Source organism: Atractosteus spatula, chromosome 3 (genome assembly GCF_055471065.1).
Source record: "Atractosteus spatula isolate fAtrSpa1 chromosome 3, fAtrSpa1.hap1, whole genome shotgun sequence".
NCBI lineage: Eukaryota > Metazoa > Chordata > Actinopteri > Semionotiformes > Lepisosteidae > Atractosteus > Atractosteus spatula.
Window position 1 is genome coordinate 71,602,072 of NC_142708.1, and position 16,314 is coordinate 71,618,385.

General features: G+C 49.0%; 1 protein-coding gene across 7 annotated transcripts in view; it reads left to right on the top strand.

Annotated features, from left to right (window-relative positions):
• The window catches only part of LOC148838646 (ryanodine receptor 1-like), a 115,215-nt gene extending 98,938 nt beyond the window's left edge, over positions 1 to 16,277 (top strand). For all 7 annotated transcript variants that reach the window (XM_088910483.1, XM_088910487.1, XM_088910486.1 and 4 more), the window contains 15 exons: positions 2,517 to 2,593; positions 2,846 to 3,017; positions 4,000 to 4,086; positions 4,408 to 4,638; positions 5,556 to 5,686; positions 6,200 to 6,242; positions 6,835 to 6,968; positions 7,835 to 7,895; positions 9,899 to 10,045; positions 10,557 to 10,691; positions 10,876 to 11,032; positions 12,318 to 12,382; positions 12,555 to 12,655; positions 13,236 to 13,287; positions 15,231 to 16,277. In XM_088910483.1, the coding sequence (XP_088766609.1) occupies positions 2,517 to 2,593; positions 2,846 to 3,017; positions 4,000 to 4,086; positions 4,408 to 4,638; positions 5,556 to 5,686; positions 6,200 to 6,242; positions 6,835 to 6,968; positions 7,835 to 7,895; positions 9,899 to 10,045; positions 10,557 to 10,691; positions 10,876 to 11,032; positions 12,318 to 12,382; positions 12,555 to 12,655; positions 13,236 to 13,287; positions 15,231 to 15,326 (1,689 nt within the window). In that variant the 3' untranslated portion in view covers positions 15,327 to 16,277. The remainder of the gene's footprint in view (positions 1 to 2,516; positions 2,594 to 2,845; positions 3,018 to 3,999; positions 4,087 to 4,407; positions 4,639 to 5,555; positions 5,687 to 6,199; positions 6,243 to 6,834; positions 6,969 to 7,834; positions 7,896 to 9,898; positions 10,046 to 10,556; positions 10,692 to 10,875; positions 11,033 to 12,317; positions 12,383 to 12,554; positions 12,656 to 13,235; positions 13,288 to 15,230) is intronic.
• Positions 16,278 to 16,314: the final 37 nt, after the last annotated feature.

Genomic DNA, 16,314 nt, shown 5'->3' on the forward strand with positions numbered 1-16,314 from the left:
CAGACACAGTGCAGTATCACTCTGCACTGGGTGGTGTTTCTGCACTGGGATCACACTGTTTGTTCCTGCGCAGAGCTGGACAGACAGACACAGCACAGTATCTCTCTGCACTGGGTAGTGTTTCCACACTGGGATCACACTGCTCCTGCTCAGAGCTGGACAGACATACACAGTGCAGTATCACTCTGCACTGGGTGGTGTTTCCACACTGGGATCACACTGCTCCTGCACAGAGCTGGACAGACATACACAGCGCAGTATCACTCTGCACTGGGTGGTGTTTCTGCACTGGGATCACACTGTTTGTTCCTGCGCAGAGCTGGACAGACAGACACAGCACAGTATCTCTCTGCACTGGGTAGTGTTTCCACACTGGGATCACACTGCTCCTGCACAGAGCTGGACAGACAGACACAGTGCAGTATCACTCTGCACTGGGTGGTGTTTCCACACTGGGATCACACTGCTCCTGCTCAGAGCTGGACAGACATACACAGTGCAGTATCACATTGCACTGGGTGGTGTTTCCACACTGGGATCACACTGTTCCTGCGCAGAGCTGGACAGACATACACAGCGCAGTATCACTCTGCACTGGGTAGTGTTTCTGCACTGGGATCACACTGCTCCTGCTCAGAGCTGGACAGACAGACACAGTGCAGTATCACTCTGCACTGGGTGGTGTTTCCACACTGGGATCACACTGCTCCTGCTCAGAGCTGGACAGACAGACACAGTGCAGTATCACTCTGCACTGGGTGGTGTTTCCACACTGGGATCACACTGCTCCTGCACAGAGCTGGACAGACATACACAGTGCAGTATCACTCTGCACTGGGTGGTGTTTCTGCACTGGAATCACACTGTTCCTGCGCAGAGCTGGACAGACAGACACAGCGCAGTATCACTCTGCACTGGGTAGTGTTTCTGCACTGGGATCACACTGTTTGTTCCTGCGCAGAGCTGGACAGACATACACAGTGCAGTATCACTCTGCACTGGGTGGTGTTTCCACACTGGGATCACACTGTTCCTGCGCAGAGCTGGACAGACAGACACAGCGCAGTATCACTCTGCACTGGGTAGTGTTTCTGCACTGGAATCACACTGTTCCTGCGCAGAGCTGGACAGACAGACACAGCGCAGTATCACTCTGCACTGGGTAGTGTTTCTGCACTGGGATCACGCTGTTTGTTCCTGCGCAGAGCTGGACAGACAGACACAGTGCAGTATCTCTCTGCACTGGGTGGTGTTTCCACACTGGGATCACACTGTTCCTGCGCAGAGCTGGACAGACAGACACAGTGCAGTATCACTCTGCACTGGGTGGTGTTTCCACACTGGGATCACACTGCTCCTGCACAGAGCTGGACAGACAGACACAGCGCAGTATCACTCTGCACTGGGTAGTGTTTCTGCACTGGGATCACACTGTTCCTGCGCAGAGCTGGACAGACATACACAGCGCAGTATCACTCTGCACTGGGTAGTGTTTCTGCACTGGAATCACGCTGTTTGTTCCTGCGCAGAGCTGGACAGACAGACACAGCGTAGTATCACTCTGCACTGGGTAGTGTTTCCACACTGGGATCACACTGCTCCTGCGCAGAGCTGGACAGACAGACACAGCGCAGTATCTCTCTGCACTGGATAGTGTTTCTGCACTGGAATCACACTGCTCCTGCTCAGAGCTGGACAGACAGACACAGTGCAGTATCGCTCTGCACTGGAATCACTCACAGATCCTTCCCTGATGCCTGAATCAATGCAGTGCTCTCCAACTGGCACTATAAGTCAAAGCACATAGAAATAAAGTTCAAGGGCACTCATGTGGACACAAGAAAGAAAAATGTAGATATTTGACAGGTCACCGAAACAATCGCCAAAACACATCATAGTCCATGATCATTATGTGCCTGAAGCTTAAGCTCCCAATTCTAAGAGCTTTTACAGAAAAGTTAGAAACTATGTTTCTAATACTGTATCTAATGCCCTCTAGATTTACTCAGACCCCATGATAAAGTAGGTAGAAAAAAATTACAGTATATAGCAGAATGAGTTACAGATTAGATCATTTGTCTCACTTAAATTGAATATTATACTGTAATTATACGGTAGTATGATTTGTAGTAGGTAGTGCAGTACAGCTAAGATTGCTTTGCAGAATTTTCAGAATTTCTTCAGCAAGAAACATTGTCCAGTCTAGAAATCTTTGTTATGTGATGTTTCATCAGGGCTATGAATACATTTGGAGAGCACTGGGCAGGCTGCAGATAAATGCATTACACTATACAAATCCTGTGTTGTGGCTTGACACTTGTGTGTTCACAGCAAACTGCATGGCGCACCACGATATAAACACTGCCCAATACCATACCTGTTCGTCCAGACTTTAACCCTGACCCTCCTGTCCTCTCTGTCAAATGTGTCCCCTTGTCCTCTCTCACTTCTCTCTGTCCCTTCTGTTCTCTCTGCACTGTCTTACCCATCTCTCCTGTCTGTCCCCTGTGTCCCAGCTGTCTGGAGAGGAACAAGAGCCCGAGCCGGAGCCACAGGTGATAGAGGAGCCACCCCCGGAGCCCGAGAAGGCCGAGTGAGTAACCTTGGCCCTCATGCTCTACCTCTTTCTCCTCTTCCACTCTGTTCTCCCCTTCTCTGTGCTTTTCCCTCTTTCTCTTTCTCTTAACTCTCCTAATTTATCTCTTCTATCCCTCCATCTTGAGCTCCCTCTCACTCTTCTTTCACTCTGTATTCCTCATCATCTGACATCCTCCTGTTTCCCTCTCTCACTCTCATTCCTCACTGCCCACCTCCCCTGCTCCCCCTGACTTGCCCCCTCTCTCAGTGCTGAGAATGGAGAGAAGGCTGAGAAGGAGGAAGAGGAGGCTGCCCCAGAGGAGGAGGAACCCCTGAAAAAGAAGAAGAAGAAGAAGATGAAGAGAGAGCAGAAACCGACGGGCTCCCAGGACGGGTTTGAGTTCTGGAACGAGCTGGAGATCCAAAGGATTAAATTCCTGGTGGGGAGCTGAGACACTTCATCACAACAACAGCCCTGTCATGACCACCACTAGATCAGCTGTACCTTCACATTAACACTCCTTCACCTGGGACCCTGTAATGTGTCTTTACAGATCTGTAGAACCTGTAAAGACACTCAGTCTGATCATCTGTAGCTTCACATTAACACACCTTCACCAGATCTGTAGAACCTGTAAAGACATTCAGTCTGATCATCTGTAGATTAACATTAACACACCTTCACCAGATCTGTAGAACCTGTAAAGACATTCAGTCTGATCATCTGTAGATTCACATTAACACACCTTCATCAGATCTGTAGAACCTGTAAAGACACTCAGTCTGATCATCTGTATGTTCACATTAACACACCTTCACCAGATCTGTAGAACCTGTAAAGACACTCAGTCTGATCATCTGTAGCTTCCCATTAACACACCTTCACCAGATCTGTAGAACCTGTAAAGACACTCAGTCTGATCATCTGTAGCTTCCCATTAACACACCTTCACCAGATCTGTAGAACCTGCAAAGACATTCAGTCTGATCATCTGTAGATTCACATTAACACACCTTCACCAGATCTGTAGAACTTGTAAAGACATTCAGTCTAATCATCTGTAGATTCACATTAACACACCTTCACCAGATCTTTAGAACCTGTAAAGACACTCAGTCTGATCATCTGTAGCTTCACATTAACATTCATCTTCATTTGGCCTGTAGATACTTTAAAGACACTGAATCCGATCGTGTTTAATTTCCCATTAACATTTCAGCATTATACTGTAAAAACATTGTCTTGCTTCACATTAACTATCCATCATTGTCAGAGCTGTACAATGTTCTCTTGTACTAGTATAGTACTGTAAAGTGTTCTGGGTAAAAAAGAATCAAGGTACAAGAAGACCTCTGTGATGACACTGTGCACTGAAGCTCAGAGCACTGACAGTTTCTTAATTTTTGGTCTCTGTTGTGCAGAATTACCTGTCCCGTAATTTCTACAACCTGCGTTTCCTGGCTCTGTTTGTGGCTTTCGCTCTGAACTTCATCTTACTATTCTACAGGGTAAGCTCTGAACGTCTGGTCCTGCATGTGTGTGTATCTGTAAATCTCTGCCTCAGTGTGTCTAATCAGTCTCTTTGTCTGACTGTGTCTTGGTCTTTAAAACACTGTCTTACTGTGTTTGTCCCACTTTGTTTCTGTCTTTTTTATTTCTTTATTTTATTTTTTATTTTTATTTCTTTGACTCTTCACTATGTTTGTGTCTCACTGTCTCAGTGTGTCTCACCGTCCAGCTGTGTCTCTGTCTCTCTGTCTCTCTGTCTCTCTGTGTCTCACTGTGTTTACCATCACTGTCTCAGTGCACCTGTATGTCTTCCTGTGCAGGTATCAGACTCTCCGCCAGGAGAGGATGAGTTTGAGGGCTCGGGGCTGTTTGATGACGAGGGTGAGGGCTCCGGATTTGAGGAAGGAGGTGGAGAAGAGGAGGAGGAGGAAGGGCCAGTCTATTACTTCCTGGAGGAGAGCACAGGGTACATGGAGCCCGCACTGGCCTTCCTGGCCATCGTCCACACCCTCATCTCCTTCCTGTGCATCATCGGCTACAACTGCCTCAAGGTCAGGCCCTCCAGTCTGTCTGTCCAGGGCTGTGAAACATGGGCTTGTCTGTGCGGCTGGGTCTTTCCTTTTCAGATGAGGCAGAGAGGACAGGGCTATACAGAAATAGAAATTTTTGAAATTGTTTTGGTATACGTGTTTGGTTCAGTATAGGTGTAAGTGTAGCAGGGTGGCAGGACACACACTGGGTTTTGATTCAAAAGTACAATATTTGAAAGTCCGAAAATGAATTTGAAAGTAGAAATTCGTTTCCCTGGGTGAGGGCAGTGCGTGGTGTCTGTGTATTAACCTTTCTCTGCAGTCTGAGGAGTAGAGGGCAGGACAAGCACTTGCCACAGTGCAAACCAGTTTGATTCAAAAGGTATTACTGGCATGGCATGACAGGTCCATTACAGCATTGCCAAAGCACACCATGTAAACAACTATTCCCCAGTACAACTTCTGTCTAGGACACATTGAGAAAAAAGAAACAGCTGTAAAAGAGAGATGCTGTTGGGGTATAGAAACAAAAAAGGAAATCTCCTGATATTCTGGGTTTTGATGGAAAGTTCTGACAGAACTGAAAGGCAGATGACTGCAGGCTTAAGGCTACATGTGTCCATCTCAAACCATGCAGCGTCCAGTATAGTCCTGCATGCTGCACTAATACCCACCTACATGAACACTGAGCCCAGTTACTGTGGTATACAGTGGAGAAAGTAATGCAGAGAGTTATGGCAATGGCAGTACCCCTGTCTGTGAAATGAAGGCAGAGCACAGGAAGTAATGTGATTAGCACAGGGAAACTGAAGAGAGCTCGCATGGGCTTGCACAGTGCAGAAAACCCCTTACTGACTGCAGTATCGAGAAAGCTGCTCCTTCTCACTCCCCTGGAAATCCACAGTCGTGCCCATTGTCTCCCCTGCCCCTCTCTCCAGGTCCCACTGGTCATCTTCAAGAGAGAGAAGGAACTGGCCCGGAAACTGGAGTTTGATGGTCTTTACATCACAGAACAGCCTGAGGATGATGACATCAAAGGACAGTGGGACAGACTGGTCCTCAACACACCGTAAGAAAATGATACAGTACAGGAACGGTCACTGGTACATTGATACAGGCCAGTGCAGTACAAGACGGGTCACTGATACATTGATACTGACCAGTGCAGTACAGGACGGGTCACTGGTACATTGATACAGGCCAGTGCAGTACAGGACGGGTCACTGATACATTGATACTGACCAGTGCAGTACAAGACTGGTCACTAGTATTTTGATAGAGACCAGTGCAGTAGAGGAGTGATCACTGGTACATTGATACAGGCCAGTGCAGTACAGTAGGGGTCACTGGTACATTGATACAGACCAGTGCAGTGCAGAAGTGGTCACTGGTATTTTTGATACAAACCAGTGCAGTACAGGAATTGCAGATTGCAGGTTTTATCTGTATTTCCTGCTGACTTTTCACAGCCGATACAACCTGTGACAGTACAGACTAGCCATTCAATAATAGAATCATTCACTAATCAATGAATTCACTGTAGGATTCTTTTCTAAATGTATTTTGTTAAATGTATTTCTAGATCTTTCCCGAGTAACTACTGGGACAAGTTTGTGAAGAGAAAGGTGAGTAACTAGAAGTATTGATAGTTTATTGCTTTTCAGTAGAGTTATAGTACTGTATCTCGAATATTAAAACAGGTGCATCTCTCAGACTGTGCAAAAGATAATAAATGCCTGAGGTGTTCTGGAATAGTACCTAGGTCATAGGTCCAGTTCCCAGGCAAGAAACTGCTGTTGTACCCTTGAGCAAGTTCCTTCAGCTGAATTATTCCAACAGAATGCACAGCTGGACAAATACGGCACAAACGTAGGACCTATTTTTCCTACAGTAAAAGTGTTAAGTTACAAAGTTACAAAGATTTGAGTAAAAGTATGTTAAAGATGATACAGTGCCTTGTGAAGGACCGCTAACCTTGTTTTTTTTACTTGCTTTTTTAACTTTTTCTTATTGTTCGACCGTGGCAGATGTGCACTTGGCAGATGTGCATGATGTTACAATACAGTTTTACATGTCTGTGCTTGAATAATGTTTTGAAATGCAGGAGTTGTGACATGTCAGCCTGGGCTCTCCATGTTAAGTCTTTAATCTGGGTGTCGAGTTTGGAGAGTGTGCTGGATAGTAGAGCAGCTGTAATTTGCTGTGGACTTTGTACAGGTGCTGGAGAAGTATGGGGACATCTATGGCCGAGAGAGGATCGCAGAGCTGCTCGGAATGGACCTAGCCTCTCTGGACATCAGCGCACAGACACAGGAGAAGAAGAGCGAGCCAGACAACTCTGTCCTCAGCTGGTACACGACGGACACACTGCACTCTCACACACGGCACTCGCTGTCTACACTGCACACACTCGCTGTCTACACTGCGCACACTCACTGTCTACACTGCACACTCGCTGTCTACACTGTGAATCTGCACACTCACTGTCTACACTGCACACACTCGCTGTCTACACTGTGAATCTGCACACTCACTGTCTACACTGCACACACTCGCTGTCTACACTGCACACTCGCTGTCTACACTGCGCATCTGCACACTCACTGTCTACACTGCACACACACACTCACTGTCGACACTGCACACACACTCACTGTCGACACTGCATCTGCACACACTCTCACTGTCTACACTGCGCACTCAGTGTCTACACTACACACTCACTGTTGACACTGTTCATCTGCACACTCGCTGTCTACACTGCACACTCGCTGTCTACACTGTGCACACACACTGTCTACACTGTGCATCTGCACACTCACTGTCTACACTGCACACACTCGCTGTCTACACTGCGCATCTGCACACTCACTGTCTACACTGCACACACACACTCACTGTCGACACTGCACACACACTCACTGTCGACACTGCACACACACTGTCGACACTGCATCTGCACACACTCTCACTGTCTACACTGCGCACTCAGTGTCTACACTACACACTCACTCTCTACACTACACACACTCACGGTCTACACTGTGCACACACACACACTGTCTACACTGCACACACTCACTGTCTACACTGCACACACACACTCACTGTCTACACTGCACACAATATCATTGTCTATATTCTATGTGTATGTTCAGTACAGTCAGTAGGACTTTGGTTTCAGAACACAACAGTGAGCCTGCTGTTCTCTCCACAGGATCACATCCATTGACATCAAGTACCAGATCTGGAAGTTTGGAGTGGTGTTTACTGACAATGTGAGTGTTCATGGTTGTTGTGTTTGTGTGTACCTTTTGTGTGAGTCTTAAACAGTCCTGCCATGTGGTTAAAGGTGATTGATTATTTTGGATCCTTAAAGAAATAGCTGAATTAATCACTCCTGTCTTTTGGGAACTAGAGACCATAAAAAGCAAGATGGGTGGAATGACCACCTCTTGTTTGTATCTCTAGTGATTCCTGTGCTTTTATCAGTGGCAATGTGCTGTAGTGTGTGGATATCATATTATCCTATCTGCTTGTGCTGATGTGTGTGTATACAGTGTTCCTGTATCACGTGTGCTATATTGATTATGTTGTACTGTAACTATCAGTGAGCCGCTGCTGTATTTTTCTGGATCTATTCAAAATTCTCTTGAAGCACTTACTAGCCAAAATATTTGGACGCCCCCATGAATAATGTGCTTAGCCTCTGTGTGCAACAAGAATAGCTTGAGCAGGATGGGATTGTGTTGCACAAGGTTTCCAGATATGTGCAGCTCAGTCCCATTCTTCCAGCAGGATGACTGGCAGTTGAGACTGCTCATTCTCCACTGTATTCCAGTCTCTGCTGTACCTGGTGTGTTATAGTGTCTGTGCTGTATTCCAGTCTCTGCTGTACCTGCTGTGTTATAGTGTCTGTGCTGTATTCCAGTCTCTCCTGTACCTGGTGTGTTATAGTGTCTGTACTGTATTCCAGTCTCTGCTGTACCTGCTGTGTTATAGTGTCTGTGCTGTATTCCAGTCTCTCCTGTACCTGGTGTGTTATAGTGTCTGTACTGTATTCCAGTCTCTGCTGTACCTGGTGTGTTATAGTCTCTGTACTGTATTCCAGTCGTTCCTGTACCTGCTGTGTTATAGTCTCTGTACTGTATTCCAGTGTCTCCTGTACCTGGTGTGTTATAGTGTCTGTACTGTATTCCAGTCTCTGCTGTACCTGGTGTGTTATAGTCTCTGTACTGTATTCCAGTCGTTCCTGTACCTGGTGTGTTATAGTGTCTGTACTGTATTCCAGTATCTCCTGTACCTGGTGTGTTATAGTATCTGTACTGTATTCCAGTCTCTGCTGTACCTGGTGTGTTATAGTCTCTGTACTGTATTCCAGTCGTTCCTGTACCTGGTGTGTTATAGTGTCTGTACTGTATTCCAGTCGTTCCTGTACCTGGTGTGTTATAGTGTCTGTACTGTATTCCAGTCTCTGCTGTACCTGGTGTGTTATAGTGTCTGTACTGTGTTCCAGTCTCTCCTGTACCTGGTGTGTTATAGTGTCTGTACTGTGTTCCAGTCTCTCCTGTACCTGGTGTGTTATAGTGTCTGTACTGTATTCCAGTCTCTGCTGTACCTGGTGTGTTATAGTGTCTGTACTGTATTCCAGTCGTTCCTGTACCTGGTGTGTTATAGTGTCTGTACTGTATTCCAGTCTCTGCTGTACCTGGTGTGTTATAGTGTCTGTACTGTATTCCAGTCTCTCCTGTACCTGGTGTGTTATAGTCTCTGTACTGTATTCCAGTCGTTCCTGTACCTGGTGTGTTATAGTCTCTGTACTGTATTCCAGTCGTTCCTGTACCTGGTGTGTTATAGTGTCTGTACTATATTCCAGTCTCTCCTGTACCTGGTGTGTTATAGTCTCTGTACTGTATTCCAGTCTCTGCTGTACCTGGTGTGTTATAGTCTCTGTACTGTATTCCAGTCATTCCTGTACCTGGTGTGTTATAGTGTCTGTACTGTATTCCAGTCTCTCCTGTACCTGGTGTGTTATAGCGTCTGTACTGTATTCCAGTCGTTCCTGTACCTGGTGTGTTATAGTCTCTGTACTGTATTCCAGTCGTTCCTGTACCTGGTGTGTTATAGTCTCTGTACTGTATTCCAGTCTCTGCTGTGCCTGGTGTGTTATAGTGTCTGTACTGTATTCCAGTCATTCCTGTACCTGGTGTGTTATAGCGTCTGTACTGTATTCCAGTCTCTGCTGTGCCTGGTGTGTTATAGTCTCTGTACTGTATTCCAGTCGTTCCTGTACCTGGTGTGGTACCTGGTCATGTCCCTACTGGGCCACTATAACAACTTCTTCTTCGCTTGTCACCTGTTGGACATCGCCATGGGTGTCAAGACTCTGCGCACCATCCTGTCCTCTGTCACTCACAATGGCAAGCAGGTAGGGAGTGCAATACCTGCAAACCAAAAGAGAGAGTAGATAGGACTGAGTGGTTAGCTTTGAAATGAGATCAATGGGAGGGGTTGGGTTTTTAGGATCAGACTCAGGGAAATGCTATCAGCTTGCAATGGGCTTAGAATAAGGACTATATTTGGTGTTTGATAAGAATTCTGTTCTGGGTTAGATTGAAGATTAAATTTAGGGTTGGTTCCCTAAATTTAGTTTTTAACTGGTGTTTCTACCTCTGTGTGGCAGTTTAGTGTTACTATACAGTAGCGTGAAATGTGTTATTAATGCCTGTCCCTCTCTCTCTCAACCCCTCTCTTCTTCTCTCCCACCCATCCTCTCTCTCTCTGCCCCTGCCTTTGATCTCCTTTCCCTCTTTCATCCTTTCCTCATTTCCTCTCTTTCACTGCATCCTCTCTCTTACCTTGCCTCCTCTTTCTCCCTCTCCCTCAACTGCTTCTTCCTTCTTCCTCCTCTCTCTCTCTCTCTCCCTCCCTCTCTGTAGTTGATGATGACAGTGGGGCTGCTGGCAGTAGTGGTGTATCTCTACACCGTTGTTGCCTTCAACTTCTTCCGCAAATTCTACAACAAGAGCGAGGACGAGGATGAGCCGGACATGAAGTGTGACGACATGATGACTGTGAGTTGGGCTGTGGGTGAGCATGCGTGCTTGTGCTTGGGCGTGAATGTGTGTGATTGTGTGGGGGTGTGTGTTTGTGTAGGGTGGTCGAGTGTGTGTCTCATACCGGTGTCAATGTGCCGTCCTATCACCAGTCTCAGGCTCAGTGTGTGTATCAATCCCCTCCTCTCTCGGTCTCTCTCAGTGCTACCTGTTCCATATGTACGTGGGGGTGCGAGCTGGCGGGGGGATCGGCGATGAGATTGAGGACCCAGCGGGTGACGAGTATGAGCTGTACCGCGTGGTCTTCGACATCACCTTCTTCTTCTTCGTCATCGTCATCCTGCTGGCCATCATTCAGGGTAACACAGCACACCCCATTCTCCTGAAACACCTCCACACACTCCCCTACCCAGACAGTCCTTCACACACTCTCCAGACACTCTCTCGCACACTCCCTCACACAGCTCCAAACACACTCCCCAGACACTCCCTCGCACACTCCTCACACACTCCCTGCACACTCCCTCACACAGCTCCTCACACGCTCTCCAGAGACTCCCTCACACAGCTCCTCACACACTCCCCAGACACTCCCTCACACAGCTCCTCACACACTCTCCAGAGACTCCCTCACAAAGCTCCTCACACACTCCCCAGACACTTCCTCACACAGCTCCTCACACACTCTCCAGACACTCCCTCACACAGCTCCACACACACTCCCCAGACACTCCCTCACACACTCTCCAGACACTTCCTCACACAGCTCCTCACACACTCTCCAGACACTCCCTCACACAGCTCCACACACACTCCCCAGACACTCCCTCACACAGCTCCTCACACACTCTCCAGACACTTCCTCACACAGCTCCTCACACACTCTCCAGACACTCCCTCACACAGCTCCACACACACTCCCCAAACACTCCCTCACACAGCTCCTCACACACTCCCCAGACACTCCCTCACACAGCTCCACACACACTCCCCAGACACTCCCTCACACAGCTCCTCACACACTCTCCAGACACTCCCTCACACAGCTCCAAACACACTCCCTCACACAGCTCCTCACACACTCCCCAGACACTCCCTCACATACTCCTCACACACTCTCCAGACACTCCCTCACACAGCTCCACACACACTCCCAAGACACTCCCTCACACAGCTCCTCACACACTCTCCAGACACTTCCTCACACAGCTCCTCACACACTCTCCAGACACTCCCTCACACAGCTCCACACACACTCCCCAAACACTCCCTCACACAGCTCCTCACACACTCCCCAGACACTCCCTCACACAGCTCCACACACACTCCCCAGACACTCCCTCACACAGCTCCTCACACACTCCCCAGACACTCCCTCACACAGCTCCAAACACACTCCCTCACACAGCTCCTCACACACTCCCCAGACACTCCCTCACATACTCCTCACACACTCTCCAGACACTCCCTCACACAGCTCCACACACACTCCCCAGCCTCTCTTTTTGCTGTGCTACAGATGTAAGTACAGGTGTAGTTTGTAGCTGTCAGGAATTGTGTTTTACAGCAGCTGTGTGCTGTGTTTGTGTACAGCGAAGTGGGGTGTCTGGCTGTTGTAAACAGCTGTGCTGCCCTGTGTTGCAGGTCTGATTATCGATGCCTTTGGAGAGCTGAGAGACCAGCAGGAGCAGGTGAAGGAGGACATGGAGGTACGCTGTTCCGCTTGAAGAATAGTCAGGTGTTATTCCTACAGTCTGTCTTGTTCCTGATCGCGCACGACCGAGAACTAGACATTTCCTGAGCCAGTGCACTTCTGGACTGTTCCCACCCTCTCTTTCATTCCTGCGCCTTTTCAACGAGCTCATCTTATTCCCTCTACAGACCAAGTGCTTTATATGCGGGATCGGCAGTGACTACTTTGACACGACTCCGCATGGCTTCGAGACGCACACAATGGAGGAGCATAACCTCGCCAACTACATGTGAGTCTCTGATCGATCGGGACCGGCCCTCAACCACTCAGTCAAGTAGTGGATTCAAGGGGCAGGCGGTAGTGAAGGTGAAGAACAGTAGGCTGTGATTTTACTATTGTGTGATAGCCATGATGAAGAAGGGGATGTCTTTTAGATGAGAATTTAGACTAAGGTCTGTCTGTATACCAAGGATAGAAAATTATAGACCAGAGCACAAGCACAGAGGTTAGCTTCACAACAGATTCTAAAAGCCACTCCATTTTTAGCATTGTGACACGCTGTCACTGCCAAAATCCTAATGGGTCCTTTAATAAACGGCTCAGTCAGCCCGTCAGCCTGTGTGTCTTTTAGTATGTCAGCAAGGAGGACGTCAGTGTCAATTTATTAGCACTGTTAGACAAAACATACATGTAGTTTGTCTCTTACTGAGTCAGTCTGCATATCAGTGTGTCACTCAGTCACTGTGTCGGTCAGTGTCTCTGTCACTGAATCAGTCAGCATGTCGATCAGTTAGCCAGTGATTGTAATGTTCTTAAACTAGTGATTCTAATTAATAAATAATAATTCTAAGACCGTCTCTCTCCTGCAGGTTCTTCCTGATGTATTTAATCAATAAGGATGAGACAGAGCACACTGGACAAGTGAGTCATTCTTTCTCCTTGCCTGGCCTCCTGGGTCCTTGCCCATAACCAGTACTGTATGTCTGCCTATCTGTCTTTGGCATCAGTCTGTGGCTGGCCTCCTCCTGCACTAGTGTGAATGTGGTTTGATACTATCCTAGCTCACTCGCTATTCCTTGCTCTCAGTACAGAGTGAGATACAGTACACCTCTGGCTCCAGCTGCAGGTGATACTGTCTCTTCAGCACTGCGCTGATGTGGATCTGTGTTGTGTGTGTGAGAGAGCAGGATGAAGGAGAACACGAGCAGGAAGTGTCTGGCCCCTGCGCGGGTTCAGAGAGCATGTGCTTACCCTGGCGTGGCTCACACTGCTGTGACCTCAGTGTGTACAAGAATGCTGCTGTCTAAAGAAGCCTGCTCTGCCATGTACATGGAGAAAGAGACAGACTCAGAGCTCTTCTGTCTCAGTGCTAATGCTGCCCTTTTCTCTTTTTTCTCCCTCTCCTTCCCTCTCCCCCTCTCCCTCTTCCTCCTCTCCTTCCCTCTCCCCCTCTCTGTCTCCCTCCTCTCCTTCCCTCTTCCCCATCCCTCTTTCTCCTCTCCTTCCCTCTCTCCCTCTCCCTCTTCCTCCTCTCCTTCCCTCTCCCCCTCTCCCTCCCTTTCCCTCTCCCCCTCTGTCTCCCTCCTCTCCTTCCCTCTCCCCCTCTCCCTCTTCCTCCTCTCCTTCCCTCTCCCCCTCTCCCTCTTCCTCCTCTCCTTCCCTCTCCCTCTCCCCCTCTCTGTCTCCCTCCTCTCCTTCCCTCTTCCCCATCCCTCTTCCTCCTCTCCTTCCCTCTCCCCCTCTCCCTCCTCTCCCCCTCCCCCTCTCCCTCTTCCTCCTCCTTCCCTCTCCCCCTCTCCCTCTTCCTCCACTCCTTCCCTCTCCCCATCCCTCTTCCTCCTCTCCTTCCCTCTCCCTCTTCCTCCTCTCCTCCCCTCTCCCTCTCCCTCCTCTCCTTCCCTCTTCCCCCTCTCCCTCTTCCTCCTCTCCTCCCCTCTCCCTCTTCCTCCTCTCCTTCCCTCTCCCTCTCCCCCTCTCTGTCTCCCTCCTCTCCTTCCCTCTTCCCCATCCCTCTTCCTCCTCTCCTTCCCTCTCCCCCTCTCCTTCCTCTCCCCCTCCCCCTCTCCCTCTTCCTCCTCCTTCCCTCTCCCCCTCTCCCTCTCCCTCCTCTCCTTCCCTCTTCCCCCTCTCCCTCTTCCTCCTCTCCTCCCCTCTCCCTCTTCCTCCTCTCCTTCCCTCTCCCTCTTCCTCCTCTCCTCCCCTCTCCCTCCTCTCCTTCCCTCTCCCTCTTCCTCCTCTCCCCCCCCTCTCCCTCTTCCTCCTCTCCTTCCCTCTCCCCCTCTCCCTCCTCTCCCCCTCCCCCTATCCCTCTTCCTCCACTCCTTCCCTCTCCCCATCCCTCTTCCTCCTCTCCTCCCCTCTCCCTCTCCCTCTTCTCCTTCCCGCTTCCCCCTCTCCCTCTTCCTCCTCTCCTCCCCTCTCCCTCTTCCTCCTCTCCTTCCCTCTCCCCCAATCCCTCTTCCTCCTCTCCTTCCCTCTCCCTCTTCCTCCTCTCCTTCCCTCTCCCCCCATCCCTCTTCCTCCTCTCCTCCCCTCTCCCTCTTCCTCCTCTCCTTCCCTCTTCCCCCTCTCCCTCTTCCTCCTCTCCTCCCCTCTCCCTCTTCCTCCTCTCCTTCCCTCTCCCCCCATCCCTCTTCCTCCTCTCCTCCCCTCTCCCTCTTCCTCCTCTCCTTCCCTCTTCCCCCTCTCCCTCTTCCTCCTCTCCTCCCCTCTCCCTCTTCCTCCTCTCCTTCCCTCTCCCCTCTCCCTCTTCCTCCTCTCCTTCCCTCTTCCCCCTCTCCCTCTTCCTCCTCTCCTCCCCTCTCCCTCTTCCTCCTCTCCTTCCCTCTCCCTCTCCCTCGCCTCTCTCTCTGGCTGTCTGGAAGGAGTCCTATGTGTGGAAGATGTATCAGGAGAGATGCTGGGATTTCTTCCCGGCTGGAGACTGTTTTAGAAAGCAATATGAGGATCAACTCGGATAAGGACTGTGCACATTTGTGTGCGCACGTGTGTGTGGACTGAGAGTCCAGGCCTTGCAATTTGTGGATGGGGTGGTGGGTGGGGTATAATAGGACTCTAAGGGATAAAGTGCTCCCTGAAGTATCAGTGCAAGGCCTGGGCGTGGTGGCTGGACAGACCTCCAGAGGGCGCTGTAACCTCTCCCAGCACCCTTTTCAAGCTTCCACAGTTGGGCGGAGTCATTGTTCTGTTCAGAAAGCCATGTTTCTTTTTGTCACTTGGGCTGCTATCTAGATACAGTTTGCACCGGGATACATGCACGCACGCACGCACGCACACACACACACACCACAGGGGTGAAGAAGACAGCTTGTTTGATGTCCGTCTGTAATAAACGATGAAGAAAGAGAACGATTGTGTCAGGTAACCACAATCTTACCACAAGAGGGAGAAGGTCCCGAGATGCCTGGTCGGTTTGCCTCCTCTCGTAAGCTGTGTGCTAGCGTCTCTTCTCCGTGACAGAGACGGGGCATCACTTTCAAGTTTGTGTTTTCATTACCTGTCAATCAAACAGTTTGATCACTTCCACTGATCAGTTTGTGTTGGGTTTTTTTTGTTGTGGTGAGAGCCTTCAATTTCTATTTTTTACAAAGCACAACATCCAAAAAAGACCTCCTCCAAGGCAAGTCAGAGTGCTTTCCAGAGGGGCCTTAAAACAGCCCCACACACTTCAAAGAGTGAAAGGGAATCTAACAATTGTAACAGTAATGATTCAGTCAGTAGCATCTTTTTAATTGAATTCAGTATCTCCTTTATGGCTATACCCCCTAATCCCACCCCTGACTGCTCTGTCCAACTTCATATTTCACTGAAAGTATGTATACAAATGGAACAAAACCAAGCAATGATTATATGGGTTTTGCTGTTCTGTGAATAAACATGCCAATAAATAATGACAGCTGTGTGGGTTCTGACCTCAGATTTGTCATTCTTATTAGGATTTGTTGTCAC